This window comes from Emys orbicularis, chromosome 3 (assembly GCF_028017835.1).
Source record: "Emys orbicularis isolate rEmyOrb1 chromosome 3, rEmyOrb1.hap1, whole genome shotgun sequence".
In the NCBI taxonomy this organism is placed as follows: domain Eukaryota; kingdom Metazoa; phylum Chordata; order Testudines; family Emydidae; genus Emys; species Emys orbicularis.
Window position 1 is genome coordinate 162,000,431 of NC_088685.1, and position 21,049 is coordinate 162,021,479.

The 21,049-nt window shown below is 45.0% G+C and overlaps 1 protein-coding gene across 1 annotated transcript in view; it reads left to right on the forward strand.

Annotated features, from left to right (window-relative positions):
• The window catches only part of GALNT14 (polypeptide N-acetylgalactosaminyltransferase 14), a 185,573-nt gene that overhangs the window by 132,459 nt on the left and 32,065 nt on the right, over positions 1–21,049 (forward strand). The window contains exons 4-8 of the mRNA XM_065401302.1: positions 4,355–4,422; positions 7,531–7,596; positions 10,176–10,297; positions 17,616–17,703; positions 20,063–20,147. Coding sequence (XP_065257374.1) covers positions 4,355–4,422; positions 7,531–7,596; positions 10,176–10,297; positions 17,616–17,703; positions 20,063–20,147 — 429 coding nt within the window. The remainder of the gene's footprint in view (positions 1–4,354; positions 4,423–7,530; positions 7,597–10,175; positions 10,298–17,615; positions 17,704–20,062; positions 20,148–21,049) is intronic.

Here is a 21,049-nt window from a genome sequence, read left to right on the forward strand (position 1 = left end):
GATTGGTGCACATGGGGGTGTAGGTTGGGGACAGAGGTGACATTGGTCATCATCACACATTAACATGGCATAGACTGATTATGTTCTCGAAGGTGCTGGCCTCTCTCCATGGGCTGGTGTGGAGGGGATGGGATGGGCTCATGGCCCCACCTCTCCTCTCCCCTTTCTGAGTCATTTGTTTCACAGATGGAGCAAGGGCTAAGCTGTCCCTTCTCACGTTAGATGCTACTGCAGTGTGCTCTTGCATAGGCCAGCCTGTGGTGGGGGTGCTTCTTGCCTGTGTCTCTTTCCGCCCCCAGCACCAGAGCAGGACACAATCTGGCCCATAGTCTCTCTTTATTTCCCCTCGGTTTGGTACCTTGGAATCTGCTCCCGCTTCCCTCAGGATAAAGGTAATTCCTTTGACGTCCACAGAGTTACGCTGCGGGGAAACTGGTGTCAGTGAGCAGGGATTCAGACCTAACTTTCTTCTGATGTCCTCCAGTTTTACTTCAGTGTAACTCCATTGGGCCTGATTCTCCCCTGTTCTGTCTCCCTAACACTGAGGACCAGCTGCAGCCAACACTTAGAGCAGCTTCCAGGCTGCTTTTAATTTTTAGCACTGATGCAGGATCCTTAATGGACCCTACTCCGATGGAGGCTAGCCAGACTGGTGTTGCGCTCCACCCCTCCCTAGCCCCTGCTGCCCACAACATGCTCCCTACTCGTAGAAGGGAGAGCACAGCAGGCTTAAGGCTACTACTAGTTACCATAGTATCTGAGCACTTCACAGTCTTTAATGTATTGATCCTCACAACACCCCCGTGAGGTAGGGCAACGCTGTGTCCCCATTTTAATGGAGGGGGATCTGAGGCACAGAGAGGTCAAGTGAATTGCGCAAGATCACTCCAGGAGTCTGTGGCAACGAAGGGACTTGAACCCAGGTCTCCGGCTAGAGCTCTAACCACTGGACCATCCTCCCTCTAGCGATGGTGGGGAATTTTCTGCTGGTGGCTTGCAGCCAGTTCCCAGGTGGAGTGGTGGTAAGGGACAGATCTGAGAATACAGCCCACTCCGTTGACTCCAGTCAAGTGACTCCCACGTTTTGCTGAACTAGCCCCACTAATGTTTCCCTCCTACCAGGTTAGGTAGCCCTATGCTGCACTATTCTCCCCCCCCCCCCCCCTCAGTTGTCTATTTCTTTATTTTGCTGACTCTTTTACAATTCTTCTTTTCCTGCTGGTTCCCCGCAGTCTGGTTTCCAGGCGATCAGCGCCCGTTAACTATTCCACCGAGTGTGCTATTGCTCTCCTGTCTCTCGGTACTGACGCTCAGCTGCAGTCATTTGCTGAACTCAGCTCCTGCGTTTGGGCTTTTTTAGTATTTTTATGACAAACCTATTAATAATAATAATTGTTAAAAAAGATACTCGACAGGCAGGAACAGCACGTGGAAATGGCTGCATGCAAACTCTGGAGGGAGGAGGGGTGGCCAGACACTTTTGCTAATGCTCTGTGGCTGTGTTGGCGGCGGGCGTTTGGAACGCTGTGTTGTCTAACCCCCTGGTGTTAAAAAGGCCAGCAGCCCTGGGGGCCTTGTCCGCATTAGTGCAGCTCCCGCCTTTGCTATCACTGGAGGAGCTAGTGCAACAGAGTGGGTGGGAATATTCCCCAGATAACCTTACTGTGCACCAGGACTGGGATCAAGGCTTTAGTGTCACTCAAATGTCACATTTACAGGCTCAGTCCTTAGCTTGTGCAAACTGGCGTCCTTCCACTGAAGTCAGTGCAGCGACACTGATTTACACCAGGCAAAGACCTGGCCCTACAAGGATTGAGACCAGCTCTGCTCTCACATTCACTGGTGTAAATCCAGACTAGCTCCTTTGAAACCAATGGAGTTGCTCTGATTTTATACCCATGGTGCTTTCAGTGGCATTAGTGTCAGTGATTGCAGAATTTAGCTCACTGTGTGCAATTCAAAGGCCTGATCCTGTGCAGGGTTAAGTACCCCCAGCTCCCATTGATTTCAATGAGATTTGAGGGTACTCAGCACCCTGCAGTATCAGACCCTCCGTAAAGGACAAGGTGGGGTAAGGCATCGCTTCCTCATACAATGTTGTGCCACCTAGGAGGGGGTGAACTTATTCTGAACCCACTTGAACACTGTGGGTTTGAACGTTCAGCTTGAACAGTTTTGTTTGTTTGTTTGTTTTTAATAAAAATGCTTTATTGCTTATCAGGTAGAAGAGACCGCAGCAAAGGGTTCAGAGAAAGAGAGGCAAAGTGTAATGAACAGACAAGATGGGAGCCGAGCTGAAAGGGACAGAGAGTAAAGAAATTATAGGGAATGTGAAATAAAGGAGTGGTGTGTGAGAGGGAGATTGTAATGAATACAGTGGGCCTGATTTTTATCTCATTGTCAATTTCTCCCTACACAAACAGACTGACAGAAAAATATTTCCATCGATAATTGAAATCTACAAATAGGCAAAGGAAGAAAACACTGCTTGACAACTTATTACACTTTGATTTAAGGATATTTACTTTGCACATGTTGATATGTGATGTTGACAATTTGTGTTTTAATGGTTATAAAGCCTGAACTTTTTGAATCTCAATATCTATTGTTGTTAAATAATTATTGCTAAGCCCCCCAATAATTTCCCACAACTGTGAAAATTTAAATGGATAAAAATAAAAGATGCTTAAAATCCATAATTTTGCATAACTGAACATTTAAACCAATAACAATCTGAAAAGATGCTTACAAATAAACATCCATTTTATCCTCTCAAAATTAAAAAAGTAAATTCTGTAAAGCCTACTGCGGCACTCTGTACCTCAAAGCAGCACCCTGGAACCCATATTCACCCCTGTCGTGTAATTATGATATATTTCATACAAAGCATGCCATATAAGATATCATAGGAAACATGAACTGCTGAAACCCATTGTTCTGTCAAAATATACATATCATTAGTGTGTATGAAGTTATGGAATTTTGCTGTATGGTTGTTACTGAAAAATGTTATAAGTTTGGGAATCTTCCATTGCTAGTTCTCCACTGACAACAAAGGAGGTGATCCATACCCAAGAGAGCATTGAACGACCATTAATCCACAGGGGAGTTGTAAACAAAGGGATTTACAATTCTGTAAGAGAAGCACCACACAATGGGGATTGCTCAACCCTGTGACTCAGCAAGGCACTCCGGGCATGCCTGGGCTAGTGTCTTTCCAGGGACATGGACTAAGAGTATCAAATAAGGGACAGTGGCATTGTGCTTTTACCTTTCTCCTCCACCACCTACACAGGAAGCAACAAGAATGCTGGAAAGACAAAGACCTGAACTGAGGAGACTGGTCCCAGGCTTAAAGGGAAAGCCTGTGTATTAAGACTGTAACCTACCTACAATATCCAATGGACCCCAAAATCTTTTTATTTACATATTATGATTGGGTTTTTTGTTATTATTTTCTCTAGAGTCTGGACTTTAACTATACCTTGACCAAGAAATTTGAACCTTGACAAAAAATAATCGACTTACCCCGTTCTATACGAACAATCAATCCATCAGTTGCCAATGTCCCTTCAAAAAGTCAAGCCTGACTCCTTTCCTATAGGCAGGTTTTACATTAGTATAATTCCATTGACTTCACCGATTTATACTACTGTAAGCGAGGAGAGAATTAGGCCCTGCCAATGACAGAACATGTAGATGGTATAATTAAGAATAGATTGTAGCTTTCATCCCCATTTCACAATAACTATACTCCTGGAGGGGAGTTTAAACTATCACCTCCAGCTTCTTTCTTTTATTAAACAGGCAGGATACAAACCCGCTGTTATCCTCTCTGCAGCCTTTGAAACACAATCAGCTCACAGTAAAAACAGGACTTTTCCTCCCATGCCTGTGAGGTTTGAAAAGATGGGTTTTTGATAGGTAATTTTGCTTTGTGTTGGTCCCCTTGCCAGTAACCTAACATTAGTTCCAGGGGAGGGGAAGGGATTTTAAGAGGGTTGTACAACCCCATGTGAAACTTAGCTTGCAATATGCATGTTGTTAAACATACATTTCCCCCCTTCCCGTTGAGGTTAATGGCAAATCGTTTCTAGGCTTTTCAGGGCTGGGCCAGAGAGGGGAATAGGAACTCTGTTCTCTTTAGAATAATTAGGTGTGACTTCAGGTATCTGATGCTTGGGGACTGATTTCCTGTACATTGCTTCACGGGGACATCCATTGTCTACCTCTGTACTGGAAATCTGACCTTTTTTTTTTGGTTCTTGTCAAAGGTCAGCTCTCACCTTTCCCCATCTCGTAACTTGTTTAGCTGCTCAGGTACTATCATGGACTTTCTCTTTTCATTCCTCAGTGTTTTAAACCGCACCCCTGTGCACCTGGTCCATGAAATCATATTAGTGGATGACTTCAGCGATGATCGTAAGTGACTCTCCATATCTTAACCACCAGGAGACAGACTGCACACAAGGGGGCTGTGCTGGGTTGGGATGACAGAATAAGCGAAGGGATGGGGAGTACACAGCCCTATGTTGGGTGATGGCAGTACATGGGAGCTGTATTACCTTTCACATATAGCCCCCTTTGCAATGAGCTTGGGATTCGAGGGTGTGGGGCTGGGCATGGAGCTAGAGACAGATTCTTTAAGCTGGAGGAACTTTATGTATCTCATTTGCCTGTTTATGCTGTCTGTTTAATTTTTATGCTTTAACTCAGGTTAGACAGTACAATGAGGCTGGTCAGCTTCATTTTCTGTTTATAGTCAGTTTCACTTTCTGGTTTCCATTCACTATAGGGCATTGGTTGAAAATCTGGCTAAAATTTAGGCTGTGTACTGGGAAGCTCTGAGAAAGCCCAATGGCCAGTAGAGCCACGTCCGCAAGTTGTCTTTGTCTTAAAAAAGCTCTAAATAGTTTTTTTCGTTTAAACAAATAAACATTGCCATGCAGAGTTTGCAGTAGAACAGGATGGGAAATCCATTTTTCCAGCCTGTGAAAATTTTTGAGATTTCAAAAAACAATTCCAAGCAGGATGTGTGGACAATTTCAAAATGGTTTCCCCCCCCCCCCCCCCCAAAATTTTGAAACAGGAAATTCATCATAAGTGACCTTTTCCCCCTGAAACGTTTTGGTTTTGAAGAATCAGCATTTTCCAACCCAAAAACCTTTCATTGAAAAATTCCCATCCAGCTTCAGTTTGCAGCCCACATGTTGCCACACGATACTGGTGCATGAGACTCTGAAAGTCACTGTCTAAAATCAGAAGTAAAACTGACTGGTCTGTTTTCATTTTCCATGCGCAAAAAGTATGTAAGTAGCTTGTATGATACAAAATCAATACAGCTGTGTGAGAGTCTACCAGTTTTAATAATCTAAGGTGTTAGGAAGGGAATTTGTTTTTAAAAAAAAGATTTTGAACCACAGTTCACACTTCCCTTTCTACAAAGGATGGGGTTGCAAATGCTGCATGAGAATTTCAAACTCCAAAAGAGAGGATCTGTTTTAATTGAAACCAAATAATCATTTCTGTTCACAGCAGGCCTGATTCTAATCCCACACCAATTTTACACTGGTGGTGGTCTACTGTGGTAGATCTAATTCTCAGTTACACTGCTGTAAGTCCAGAACACCTTTTGAGTTAAGTGGAGCTATTCTGGATTTGCACCATTGTTCCTGAGAGGAGACTCTCACTTCAAAGGAGTAACTCCTGATTTTCACTGGTGTAAGGGAGAGGGATTCAGATCCGTTTAGTGACCATTTTTGAGGTTCTTACCCACGAAAGCTTATGCTCCCAATACTTCTGTTAGTCTTAAAGGTGCCACAGGACCCTCTGTTGCTTTTTACAGATTCAGACTAACACGGCTACCCCTCTGATATTTGTAGCATAGTGAGCCAGCTACAGCTGTGTCATAAAATGATGCTGTAAATTACACATGGGACCTGATTCTCCCTCCATTACACCCATTTTACACAGTGTCACTCTGTTGAAGGATGTGGGCCAGATCTCAGCTGGTGTAAATAGGCAACGCTCCATTGACTTCAGTAGAATTACGCCGGTTGAGCCCAGCTGAGGATCAGGCCAAATGATGTTACACTGGTGTGACTGAGTGGAGAATCAGGGCTGTAGAGTGAAGTGAATAAGAGAACAGGTTTAATTGATACAATGAATGCTCATTGCATCACTTTAACTTGCACACCAAGGGGCTGCAAGGTGTAGCAGAAAAGCAACTAAAAGGAGGATGTAAAATACACTTATACCCATTTTCCAAGCAATTTACTCTCTACCTGCCAACACTCAAAGGCTATAAATAGGGCTGGTTGAAGTGCATATTAAGCACAAAGGGTCCGATTCTGATCTCACGCTGGCATAAGAGCCTGATCCAAAGCCCACTGAAGTCACTGGAAAGACTCCTGTTGAATTCAGTGAGTTTTGGATCATAGAATCATAGCATATCAGGGTTGGAAGGGACCTCAGGAGGTCTTCTAGTTCAACCCCCTGCTCAAAGCAGGACCAATCCCCACCTAAATCATCCCAGCCAGGGCTTTGTCAGATTCTATATCAAGAGCAACTACACTGAAATCAGTGGAGTTACACTGATGTGAAACTCTTGTGACTGAGATACGAACCAGGCCTGGAGCTTTTCAGTCTGCTGGAAGAGATGAGAATAGGTGTGATGTTTGAGGGATAGAATAAACACATGACAGCTATTTGGCTAAAAAATATAAGGCACTTACCTTCCTAAAAGCAGAAAGTTGTTGGGCTAGATCTTCATCTGCATCAGAGCTCCACATGGGACAAGATGGGGAGAGGGAGCAAAGGTGGCTGTCAGTCACCTTTGCACTCCCCTTAGTCCTTTAGGTATCAGAGGTCACTTTGGTGCCTGCCTAACTTAGAGCAACCTCAGGACTGCTCTACATTGTACCCAGCTGCAACAGCCCCCAAGGAGCCATTCTACAGCTGAGATTGCCAGAGTGCAGTAGTGCTCCATTCATCCCTTCCTTTCACCTTGGCCATGCCCTTTAGGCCACCCAAGGGTTTTCTTGCCTCATGAGGGAACAGAGACCATGGGGGTGAGGTAATATCTTTTATCAGACTAATTTCTGTTGGTGAAAGAGACAAGCGTTTGAGTTACACAAAGCTCTTCTTCAGGTTTACTTATGTAGCTGGTTATCTAGATTTACACTAGTGTAAATGAAGTCAGAATCCAACCTAAGCCCTGATTCTCCTCGCCCACTGATTTTACATTGTCATTCTATTGGACCATATCCTCAGCCCTTGTAAATCCATCTAACTCCATTGAAATAAATGGACTGATTTACACCAACTAGGTAGCTGGTCCATTTACTTCAGCAGAGTCACTCATGATTTACACAGATGTGCGATCAAAATCAAGCCCAGTTTCTATCTGAGGTGCCACCCATGAAAAAAATAATCCTTCCTGCCCTCTTAATTACCCTGTGAGGCCCACGTCTGGTGAAAGTTATAGCCTCAACACTGATGTGTTCTGTGCCTCTGTTTGTGTTTCCAAAGCTGACGACTGCCGTTTACTGGGCAAGTTACCCAAGGTGAAATGCTTGCGCAACAGGCAACGAGAAGGTAAGATCCTGTTGGTGAGGACACAGGTGGGTGGCAAGACAGATGGATGCCCAGTTGAGTTGGCAGGAGTGACTGTGTTGGGGTGATGTGGTCACAGGGAGGTCTGCCGGACTTCTGCAAATATCAGTGACTCTTGGCTCCGAGGGGCGAGAGCACTAATAAAAAGAGATGTTCAGAAGGGCCAGGAATCAAAATGGATTCCCCCCCACTCAAAGAGATTGGACCTATTAAGATATCCAATGAGGCTCAGCTGCAGCTTATTAGCCAGAAAATTAGAACAGGCAAAACAAAGCCCGGGGACTTCTTTTTAAAGCTGTTTGTTCTAATGAAACAGACGAGATCAGCTCCTGCTGCCTCCATGGGAATTTAAAAAAAAATGTAAATTAATTATATTTTAAAGATTAAGAAGATCTGTAAGGAGGATGAACGTATGCCCTGGGGGGCTATTGCTGGCGACCTCCAGATACACTTTGCCACCCAGCCCCAGAATCTAAATGGATATTTTCTAATGCTGCTTTACAGTATTAAAAAAAAAAAATCAAAATGTTTTTAGTGGCAAGCCAAAGGCATGAGCTATAGGGATTTTGTGGAGTGGGGAGATGGGGAGTAGAGGGGGTTTATCTGAGTATTCTCCTGCTTGGCTGGATTTGCTATGTTAGACTGGGGGTGAATCTTGAGTGGCCCCTTTGATGTCAGAGAAGTTCTCTGCATTGACACTGGTGTAAGTGAGTCACAATCTGGCCCTCTCTCTGGATTTCTGTCTTTCTCCCAGCCAAACTGTGATACCCCACCACATGCACTCCACATACAGACATGCTCCTCCATGGCATCAGAATGCCCTGACCCAGTGGAAATGGGTTCTGCTGCAGATGCAGGTATGTAGGGAGTCATGATTTGGGAACCCAGCCCAGACGGGTCACATCCACTTGTACACCACAGAGTTATACTCCATCGAGGCTCTTTGCACGCTGCCTGTAGGCAGTTGGGGCAAGGGTGTGGTGGAGATGGTAGGCCCCTAGCTAGATGACAGAGCCTGGAGCTGCCATAAAAGTTGTAGAGTGCAGTCAGAGTGGATCCTCCATTCTCCAGTCCACAAGGATATCCCCAGTAAACCTCATAGTCACTCAGGTTGCCCCAGGTTCCAGGGTTTGGCCTTCTGTCTGTCTGTCTCTCGCTCTTGCTCTGACTCCATTCTTGGGGTATGTCTCAGTCCCTTTCCTCCAGGTTCTTGTAACATAATTATCAATGAGCTCCTTCTGCCTGTCCCTGCAATGCTGCTTCTTGCCTTTGTGATCTTCTATTTCCCAGCGTCCCTCAGTTCCTTGTTGTCTCCTTTCATCCCACCACCACTACCACCGACGGTGCTATTCCAGCACCGCCTCCATTCTTGTGTCCCCATTTAGTGCTCTCAGCTATCCTTGGTCAAGGTGCAGGTCCTTCTGTTTGTGGAGGGTCCATCCATTTAGTTAATGCTGCTGCTAACTGGCAAATGGGCAGTGTGCTGGAGGAATGAGCGGTGAGGAGCCATTTGACTGTAGTACAGATGGTAGATATCACATACACAGAGACAGTGGAGAGATGTAACTGGTGGAAGGAGGGCTTCGTGTTCATCTTTAGAGATCAAAAATTAACCAAACAATCCAGCCCTAAATCTGCGTGTCTGAGTAGTTCCCCATGAACTGTAGTATCACAGCTAGATATACCCACTGCATTTACCTCTGTCTCTTTCTCACATACACAAATATCCACCTCCTACATCTGCCAACAGCCAGGTGGGGGTAAGTGCATTATAATGGACACAGCAGGCTTGCTGCTCCTTGGGACCAGCACTTGAGATGTCCCCCTCCTTGATAAAAGATATGTTTCTGCTGAGGATCCTGAGCCGATGATCTTCGATGCCACAGAGGGCAAGACATCAGCGGGGCAGTAGATGGACCCAGCAGCGGGAAGTCAAGATGAGTTTTAGGGATTAGAGAGAGAGACCTATTCATGGATTGACACTACAGTTATGGACAGTCCTCCATCCCTACACCCGGCTTCCATGGACATAAGTGGGAACGTCGCTGGTGGATCCAGTGAACGTACAGACCGAAACCACAGACTTACTAAGGAGACTCACTCACTCTGTGTGGCGGAGGATGGATGGGGGGTGGTGGTGGTGGTGGTGGTGTGATTAAAATATTTGTTCAAATTCCCCTCTCCTTTGTCACTGCTGTTACAGACACATTCCAAGCTGAATTAAATTCACATTAGATTATTGTATCTGTGGGGGTTACTGAAGCATTTTAAGTCTTGTTTTTTCCCCAGGAAAGTGGCAGCAGAAATAATTGCATGAATTAAGAATTGGTGTAAATGCCATAAATCAGTAATCTAAATGGCCCCTTTATTTACTTTAATGACCTTGGAAAATGGAGGTGGCTTGCTCACACCAAACCCCAGGTATGCACATGTGGGATGGAGGATGGGTCAGGGCTCAAGGGTTCTGTGGGTGTAGAATGTGCTTCTGGGGAGTCCACTAAGCCCCTGCACAGAGACGCATGCAATCTGTGCTGCACCTGAGCTTGCGTGTATCTGAACAGGTTTGATCCGGTCCCGAATCCGAGGGGCAGACATGGCACAGGCAGGAGTCCTGACCTTCCTAGACAGTCACTGTGAGGTGAATAAAGACTGGCTGCTGCCTCTCCTGCAGAGGATCAAAGAGGTAAGTGTCTCAGAAAACCAGGTCACCACTCAGTTAGCACAAGTCTTGGCAAAATCCACCAATAGCTTCTCTTATGGCCAGTGGTGGACATGTGTCGGAACGTTCAGGGCTGACCCTCAGTGGGGTACCTGCCAAGGTTTTCTCTCTCTAGCCTTTCTTTAGCATGCACTAGAGTTTTCTCTCTCTCTCCTGCTCCATTGGTGATCCCAGTTGGCCTAGTTCATCCCTGATGTACTGCTGCTGTAGTCAGAAGGATTACCCTGGCTGTGCAATAGTGAGTCAGTCCCACCAGATGATGGGTATGTTGCAGAGACAGGAGGCAAGGAACTGGCCAGTGTGTGTGTGCAAATCAAGTTAGCTGAACCCCTGGGTCCCTGTTGCAATTGCTGAGAGGCAAATGCTGAGTGGTGCAAGGGGAATAGGTGGGCATTGCTCCAAGGAACTTTTCAATTAGGCTCATGTAAAAAATGCCCAATACTGATGATTTAGGGCTGTTTGAATAAGGGTTGAATTTAATTTCATGCTAATTAAACTTTAATAAATGGATTTAATAGGTTTAAATTCTGCTGATTTCACAGCAGACAATGACGTTCTCCTTCCACTAGAAACACCTTTTTCCTCGCCCTGCCTGCCACAAATAAAAGGTGGCGTGATCTTGTGGGTTCGGTGTAGCATCTGGGAACATCTGCCACTGACTCCTGTGACCTTGGACCTCACTGTGTCCGAATTTCCCCCTCTGTAAAATGGGGATAATTATACGTATGCACCTCACAGGGACATCGCATGCAGATTTTAATTAGTTGGGTGGTTAACTGTGCTTGGAAGATGAGTGTTTATGGATCATTAGAAAGATCATTATTGTTACTATTATGTGTGTCTCCTGGTAAATACTGTTATTCATGATTAAAACAGTTCTTTGTATATTTTATTATGAAATATATGAACATATCTTTGGGGAACTGGCGCATATAGGGGTGAAATGCCTTGTGTAAGGTCACAATATTATGTAAAAATGGGCTTGTTTTGCCATAATCCTGCCCCTTGTCTCTCTCATCACCCTGCAGCATCTTCTCACAAACCTACCTTGCCCCTTGTCACAAACTTATGTTGTTCCATGTGAAGCTCCGGTGACGTGGTGGGGGCACAAGTCCAGGTTAATTTCCTAACCTGTGAGCTCTCAGGGTCAGGCCTTTTTACTGTGTTTGTGCAATGCCTACCCCAACGGGGCCCCGAACTCTGACTGAAGGTGGCACTAAAATACATCTAATAAATACTGATGTAATCACAATAACACTTACATATTATGAAGACTCCTCTCTGACCTGCCCCATTACAGGGTCTTCCACTAACGTTTATTTCACTGATTGTTTTTCACCCTGGATATGGCCTTTTAACACTCCTCCCCCTCCACGTTTTCCTTCTCCAGCCAACTCCTCCCTGCATTTTAACTCAAGAGCAACAGCATTTTTCCCGTTGACGTGTTCTGGCAGAGTGAAAGTGAGCAGGGTGGCAGTCAGGACTGCATTTCCCTTTCAGCGCTAGGGACCGTAGCTCATGCTCAGAGTCGATGTGATGGATGAATGTGGATGGCAGAGGCAGCAATGCCGGAGGAGTTTCATTACAACCGAGCAGCAGGAGCATGGTTTGAATGTAGCATTAAAGCCAAACATCACCTCTGCTAACTTCTGATTTGTAATTCTATTTTAAATATGTGCATGGCTTGAAGTAGAAGCTGGCTCTGTGGTTAGCACTCTCTGCTGGTCATGCTGCAGAGGACCTGGATTCAGTCACTCCCTAGAAGTTGACAGGGACTTTGTTAAAGGGTGTTGCTGATATTTTGGGACAAGTGAGATCACTGTCAAGTAGGACTTTAAAGAGCTAGAAGAAGGCTCAGTGGCTTAATCCACTGACAGGTCCGCACTTGTAGTGACCTGGATTTAAATCCTACTTTAGGACAAAGACAGCATAGTGGGTTCATCCTACTTCCTAGTGGGCATTTCCCCCAGCTTGCGAAGCCACCACATAGGCGTGGTCGATGCACTCAGTGGTCTCTGAGATTGGAATAGCAGGGGTTGTGGCAGGTCAGGAGTGAAGGGCATTGACCGAGCTGTGTGTGGGGAGCCCAGGGCTGGATCAGCAGGCACTGCTGGGGTCAGGATGGAGATGCATTAGAGAAAAGGTGTCTGGGGTGTGCAGAAATGGAACTGTAGGTGGTGCTTCAGTGAGGATTGAGGTGCACCTCAGAGCTGGGTGGGGACCTAGTTCTGGAATACCGAGGGGTGATGGGGGTGGAGGGGTGGGCAGTACTACAGGCCAGGATTGGAGGTATTTTTTGAAAATATATTTTTTTCTTTTTAAAAATGTGACCCTTGAGAGAAATTTTTTAAAGGTCCAAGGGGTCCCTGACCCCCGTCCATTAGTGTCCTAGTTACCTGGCTCATTGCCTCCATCCTTTACACTGGGGTTAAGATACTGATCACGGAACTGTATGAAATGTTACTGCTGCCACCTTCAGGCAGGTGCTGGAAAGACAATCGGCCAATTCCCTGCCATGTTCTTTTACAGTGGTAATTAATGTTATATAAAAAGTCTTTTCTTGCTTTGTTACTGGCAGGAATGGTCTTTGTGGTAATAAAATGTAAGTCTCGAGCAAATTAAGAATGACTGGCCCAAAATGAATCTGACTTCGCTCCCAGCACCATTCCACTCTGCATGTCACTTCCCATTTTTCATTGGGCAAAGCAGCTGTTCAGGCAGGTTTCTGGGTGTTCGGCAAATGTCAAAATAAAAGGAGCTCTGTGTGTGTGTGTGTGTGTGTGTGTGTGTCAGAGAGACAGCGCATGCACATGTTAAAAGACTGTTTACGACTACAAATGTGTAAGCACACGGTCTCTCGTTTTTACTTATAGAGCTATATCTAAAACCATTACCCATTTATTTCAACTGAATTACTTTTCTTAAAATGTAATTATCAAGCCTAAGGCATTTTTACAGTAAGAATCAATCGTAATCAGCTCACCTGAAAATTGGCTTTTGCTAATGCCACTATAATGAACCAGCGGATGGCGACGTTCCGCTTCCATCTGAAGCCCCTGACAGTTTTGCATGTTCTCCCAGTCTGTGGAGAGAGCTCTAAGGTGGGATATTAAGCTATAACTTTGCATGAATCCACCTCAAAGGGAGAAGGATGTCCACTGCCTTCCTGCTAACCATTCGAACTAATGAGAGGTCAACATCGGTGGTTGTAGCCCCAAATAGCTGGAATAAGTTTCCTTTTCCATTGAAATATTTTATTTGACTTTTAAGAACATTCTAAAGGGACAATGCGTGGTTGACTTGCAGATATAATTTAGTTTGTGTGACAACAAGATCAGTAGAAATGCGTTCATGAATTTTTGAAAATTCTAATTAAGAATTTGAGAATATGGGGTGGGGGGTGGAGGTTTAGAGGTAAACATGCTCTTGAAATTTTTGCAACCCCAACAGTGCAGCATTGTGCTAGCCATGTGAGAGCCAGAAGGTGAAACTGACTAAAGTAAAAGTTGACTATAAATCAAATAGTAGCTATGCTTATAAGAAGTGCCTTTCTTTTCAGGATCTCAAAGCCCTTTGTGCACGCTGGGTAAGATCACTATCCCTACTGTATAGATGTGGCCACTCAGGCACAGAGATTCTAAGTATGTCACTGAAAGCTAAAATCCCTGCAGTATTTCTCCCTGCTGAGAAACACAGAGAATGTTCATGGGGATTTTCTTGTAAGAGTCTTTGCTTTGTAATGAGGATGAGGAGAATCCAATCTGGACCTGAATTATGGCTTTCTAAATGTGTTCATGAGCAAGTTGCTCATGGTAAAATGTTAACATAATGACCAGACATAATCATTCCTCCTCAACATAAGTTTCATACACAGTATCCTCTGATTTCCTCTCCATCCTGGGTTTAAATCCTTTTGCCCTATCTCGTGGAGACCTTCCTGCAGTGAGCTCATCAGTGCCATTCTTTGGGTCAACCAGAAGGGTCACTAGAAAGCAACCTTGAGACACCCTCTCCTCAGCGTCTTGCTGGTTCAGCCGTCCAGAAATCAGAGCTGAGAAATGGACAGAGATCTCTCATTTCATAGTGCAGAGTAGAGGTGGTTGGGACATTTTCCATTAACTTTTTTTTTTCTTGGTTGAAAACTCCAATTCATCAAAACCAAAATGGTTCGTGAAACAGGGGCAGGTTCAGCGACTCTCCTGACTTGAAAAATGTTCAGACCAAAGGTTTCAAAATCATCGAAATGTTTCATTTTGACATTTTCAAAATTAAAACATCCAGGTTTCTGGTTTGAAAAAAAAAAATTCGTTTAGAAATGTAAGCTACAGAGACTGGAAAAAAAAAAGGTTAAACAAAAAGAAAAAGGTGAAATCGAAATGAAATATGACAAAATGTTTCCACTGACCCCAAATGAAAAAAACCATTTTTGGGGTTGTATTTGTCAGATTTTGACTTTTCGTCCTCATTTGTGATAGGAAAAATGTTGAATGCTTCAAAAAAATATTCATGGGATGGGGAAAAAAAATTCCCGACCATCCCCAGTGCAGAGCACTAACCTCTGGGGTCACTTATTTGGCTTTCTGTTCTGTATTGGTTGGATTCTTGTATTAAGGATTTTTCAATCAGTTTCAAAAGTTCATCATGCTGGGAAAAGAGGAGGTAGAAAAGCTTCCAGCAAAAAGGTGTGTTGTTTGAGGGGAAGGGTGATCTTGGGGTTCAGACACAAGTCTGGGTGTCAGAGCTCTGTGCACTGGCTTTGGTCAAGCCACTTAGGGATCAGTCTTGCTCCCATTGTAGTGATTGAGAGTTTTGCCATTGACTTAATCAGGAGCAGGACTGGGACTTTGTGACGGGGTCTCCAAGGTGCAACCTGGACTGTGGGACCGCTAAGCTCTCTGTCCCACCAACCTGGGCTGCCTCTCACACTGTGGTGCTGATGCCAAGGTACAAGCCTCTGATAGGCACTGCACTTACACAGCCATCCACAGGCAGGGACATGCCCAACTGAGTTACATGAATGATCTCCCAGCCTCTCATGAACTATCAGTAGAGAAGCTCCAGACAATTCCCTTCAGCTCCAGCCCTATGCCCCAGAACTGTACCGTCTTGCCCTGATCAGAAGCCTGGCCAGTGTAAATTCATTACCTTGTTTGCCACTCCGACAAAAGGGTAATGCACGTGCAACAGCCCCTGTTAACATGAGCTGAGATTTCCTAAGCACTTCAACCAAAACACACGGTTTTAGGTAAAATATAAAACAGATTTATTAACTACAGAAAGAGAGAGTTTAAGTTATTATAAGTAGCAGGCATAGAGATCAAAATTGGTTATCTAAGAAACAACAATAAATTCTCAGTCTAATTCTAACTTAAACAGACTATGGACGATTTGAATCAAACAGTCCCACGTTAACAGATGTGAATCAAGTTAGCTTATAGTTCCTCAGTACACAGACTGGACCCCCTTACAGCCTGGGACCAATCTTCTTAGTTCCAAATCTTTTCTTTCCAGATGATTTTCCAGGTGTTGAGATGGGGAGGGGAAGAAGCCAAGTGATGTCACTGCCTCTCTTTTTATACCTTCTTCCAGCTGCTAGAAAGATCCTAGCTGTGAGGTGGGGTCAGGCAGCTCCACTGCATATGTGCCTTCTCTGAGAAGTCTCTGGGATAGTTGATTCTTCTTGATGGGCCATTAATGCTGTCTGGCCCCTCCTTTGTTGCAACTGAAAGGCTGGCTGTGGGCATCTCCCAACCTCACAGCATATTTCAGTAGCATATTTAGCAATACTTCATAACTTCACATACAATGATAGCACGTACAATCTAACAGGATATTAATGTGCAACAAATCAAGACTTTCAAAATTATATTACAAAATATATCGTGATTATATGGCATTGGTGAATATGGGGGTTCCAGGGTGCTACCTTGAGGTACAGAGTGTCAGTCTTTAATCTCTCGTGCCTCAGTTTCTCCATCTACCATATGGGAATAACAATATTTACTGACCTGACATGGGTGTTATAATGCTTAATTCATCAATGTCCATACAAGTGCTTTGAGATTCTCGGATAGACAATGTCATAGCAATGCCAAGAATTATCATTCCGATGTATAAAGCCTGCGTCCCCAATATGGCCGAGCAGCACGACTTTCCGTGCTCAGCTCCTTTGTCCTGTGACTGCTCCAGAACATATCTCCTATTTGTTAGGACTGATTTCTAAAACAAAATCTTTTCCCAGAGTGAGAGAGCAAGCCTGCATGTGCTAAGACGCATTCGTCCGCATGGCTGTGAAGAGCGATTTGATCTGGTGAGGGGAAAGGCTTGAAGCTTGAGCTATAATTGGAGTTTGGGATTTTTGAAAAGAAAAAGGAAGATAAGAGACCAGTCAAAGCTGTCAAAATCTCATCCTCCTGTAGATATTTTTGTCCCTAACTGTTTGTATAATCTCTTTTCCTATAACAAGATGTTAATTAAATCACTAGTACCAAATATTTAACATCATTTCATTCTTTTTTTAACCCCTACCCCTCCTTTGACAAAAGCAGTGCTGAATGGTAATTTTGCGGATTTATGATATGTAGTGTTTTTCTGTATGTTTTAACTGGCTGGCTTTGTTTTGTCTATTCTTTAAACTGCTTGCTTGTGGCTTAACTTTTGAAATTCAATAAAAATAATTGAAAGGAGGTGTGGGGGGGGAAATTAATTGATGAATTTCTAAAAGAAAGATGGAGTTTTGTATTCAGCTAGAGATTCTTGAGCCAAGTTCGGTATAAAACCCACCCACAGCCTATGCAGTCCGGGTTTCTTTGTGAGGGAATTTAGAGCTAGTGAAAGATGCTGGCTTGACTGCCTTGGAGACTAAGTCCTCTGTTCATAATAGGGGAAGTATAAGCTTCCCCACACACCACGCTGGCAGTGTCCCCTCAACCTTGTCCTCCGGGGATGAGAGTGTCTGAGCGGATGCTTCCATTCAACCCTTAGCCTTTCTGAAAAGACAGCCAACAAGGGTGAGGTTTGCTCTTGTGATATGGACACCAGTCCACCAGAAACTGGATTGACATCAGGAGTTCCAGCCAGTGAACACAGCTAAGAATTTGGCCCTCCCCTTGACTTGTCTGTCCTGTGGATCAGTAGAGGACTCCAGACCTCAGTGGCAAACCAGCTTCCTCACATCTTTGCCCATAATACAGGATTTCCCACCACCCTGCTCCTGAGGTGGCTTCTGAGGAGAAGCTACACCAGGTCAAAAGTCATGGGTTGTTTTGTTCCTTGTTCTCAGGATCCAACCCGCGTGGTCAGTCCAGTTATCGACATCATCAACTTGGACACTTTTGCCTACGTGGCCGCTTCCTCGGACCTGAGAGGAGGTGAGTGTGTGTTGTGCTCACTCCCTGTTGGGTGATGCTGATCTGTCAGGCACTATGCTCAGCAGACACTGGCGGAGGGAAGTGGCTGACTCAGTGTGAAGGAGGCACTGAGTCGGAGCTCCCTACTGTAAGGATTATTTATAACGCTCTGTATACACAGCTGGTTTGTGCAAGGCATGCTAAAAATACCCTGTTTCCCCCTCTATCAGTTTGCGAGGCTAGATTGGCCTTCGTACCACTGACTTGAGGGAATGAAGTTCCTTACTAGGGTGCTGTGGCCATGCGGGGGAAGTATTCCATCTAAACTAATCCCTAGTAGCAGAGAAAACCAGGTGTCATTGAAGGGGAGGGATATAGAGGGATAGTATTGCCATGCATATCTCCACAGCTATAATTTGGTTTGTTAGCTGAAGTTCCCTTCTGAGCTTTGCACATTTCTGGTTGCCTGATTTTCCCACTGAGTCACTCCAGATATATGTCAGTGTAAAACCAAAGTGACACAGTGAAGAATCAGGCACTGAAATATGACTTCCCTCTGCTAAATGGCAAGATGACCCTTCCTTCCTTGGAGAATGCTGTTCTCTGATTACTCTGAGAGAGAGAGTGGCTCCTCTCCTTGTTTTTGCGTTGCACGCGCCCCTGGAGTTTTTTATTCATGTCCTTGGATTTCTCTAGAAAGTGCCAGCTAGTGCTTTGTGCAGGGACTATCTATCTACCAGGCTTGGTTGTCTGGTGGTTTTAACAGAGACAAATGGACGCTATGATGAGACTAATGACAGATTAACAGGTTTGTGTGGGAGGAGAGGTGGCCCATACTGAAGTCCAGTCTCTATAGCCTCTGCAGAAAGGGGTAACTGGGCTAGATGAACCGTGAATGTATTCTGGTGTGGCAATTTATACAGTTCTATAAACAGAACCAAAGCCATTCTTCAAGTTCAGACAGGCTTGGCTCATTGCCTCTTTGCTACAATCTTTGATCCCCCTTCTCAAGATGGGGGCTCAGCAGATGAGGCAGCCTCTAGTTTGGACCTCACTGCAAACTTGCTGGTTCTCTGAGATTCCTGTCTCTGTGACCCTTTCTGCTCTGCACCTCCCTGTCTAGAAGCCCCAGAACATGCAACATTTCCTACGTGCGTAGAGAATGAACCAGGGCTGTGCAGTGAAGGAGGCTGTTGTTTGAGGGCCCCTGTTTCATTTGTTGCAGAGTTGAGAGGTGGGTAGTGAATGAGGCAGGGGACTGCAGAAAGGGAGGGGAGAGTCTCGGGGTTTAGGCAGTTGAATGCTGCTAGGAGAATTGGGTTCTATGCCCACCACAGAGTTCCTGAGTGATGCTGCACCAGACACTTAAAGTAGACTTCTCAGAGATGGTCACTACTTGGGTGTTCCTCAATTATTGGGGCCTGTCTTGATTTGCAGATGTGTTGAGCACTCATAACTTCAACTGAAGTTGATAGGATCTGTGCTTTGAACATTCAAAATGCAGTGTAATGCTGAGTACTCTGAAAAATCAGGCCCTACGTCTCTCCAACTGGGCCCCCGAGTTAATGTACACTTTGGACCTTAGTGCCTCCATGCCTTAGTTTCTCATCTGTAAAATGAGGATAGAACATAGACTACCAGGGTTGGAAGGTCATCTAGTCCAACCCCCTGCTCAAAGCAGGGCCAATCCCCAGACACATTTTTGCCCCAGATCCCTAAATGACCCCCTCAAGGATTGAACTCACAACCCTAGGTTTAGCAGGCCAATGCTCAAACCACTGAGCTATCCCTCCTCCCTAATAGTATCACCCCATCATCCTTAGGGGGATTGTGAAGGTAAATTTGCTAATGCTTGTGAACCCCTCCAGTATTACAGTGATGAGCACCACACGAAAGCCCATGAGGAAATTAATAATAAATAAATAAGGCCATGGGCCCACATGTTGAACGATGGTGGTAAAATGAAATATTAAATTGCTGATCATCAACTGAGCCCTGTCCATTCTGCTCACTGAATGAGGCAGGGCTCCTGTGAAGACAATAGTGTGTGCTCATGTAGTTAAAGACTGTATCCTAATGCATATGCATAAGGGTGCTGAATTAAGGCTGTACAAGCCAGCTTTCTTCTGGCCCTTCCTGACTTTTGAGTGCTGGACATTGCAATATAACTTTCCTTTCTTGTAGTTCATTGTTTGTAATATTTAAATGTGTTAGACACTGGAATCGTCTCCTAAGAGAACTGGCTGCAGCCCCATTATCTGAGTCATTTGAAACTGGAGAATCAGAAACAATTCTGTGCTGACTAGGGGATGGGTTTGGTGGTCTCCTAGTTTGTGTCCATCTCCAAGTTCACCATGGTCCTTCTCTACTTTGTTTGTAGGGTTTGATTGGAGTCTACATTTCAAATGGGAACAGCTTTCCCCAGAGCAGAAAGCCAAACGAATTGACCCTACAGAACCCATTAAGTAAGTAGCATGGCAGCGAAGGGGGGAAAACTGGGGTGAATGGAGGGCTTTCTCCTGTGGAAGTTGGTGCCAGCTAGGCACCATCCAGCGCCTTGTCTGATTTTGCCCTTTTCACTTGCAGGGAAATTTGCACATTAAGGAGTAGATTCAAAGACCATTGAAGTCTACGGGAGTCTTTCCGTTGACTTCACCAGCTGTGGATATGACCCTGACTGGAGATATTGCCCAATTCTGTAGATACAGCACATGGTTCTATTTAGCTGGTCCAGAAGGAAATCTAAGGCTTTGTCTTCACTACCCGCCGATCCGGCGGGTAGCAATCGGTTTTTCAGGGATCGACTTACCGCGTCTAGTGAAGCCGCGGTAAAATCGATCCCTGATCGCTCTGCCGTCGACTCCGGAAATCCACCTCGGCAGGAGGCGGCAGCGGAGTCGGCGGCAGCGCGGCAGCGGTCGACTTTCCCGCGTCCTCACCGCCAGGTAAGCCGACCTAAAATACGCAACTTCAGCTACGGTATTCACGTAGCTGAAGTTGCGTATCTTAGGTCGGACCCCCGCTGCAGTGTAGACCTAGCCTAAGTACCTAATTAGGGACCTGGTTTAACATATATGGCACCATGGAGGAGATGGATAGGTACTCCCACCCGTCCCATAACAGTCCTGAGTCTGATGGATCTGTCCTGAGTTCCAGTTTACTTTGGGTTTTACAACACAGGGTCACAATTATTATTATTATTATTGTAATAAGATAGGGCTTAAGGGCTCCACATGTTTCCCTCCTCCCCAAAAGGCTAAGTAAAAATAGGTGAAGGCTCCTAGTTCATCCAGCCTTCTCCCCTCAACAAAGACTCTTACTGTACTTCTCACAACTCATATTTTACCCAAAAACAAGAGGAATCCTT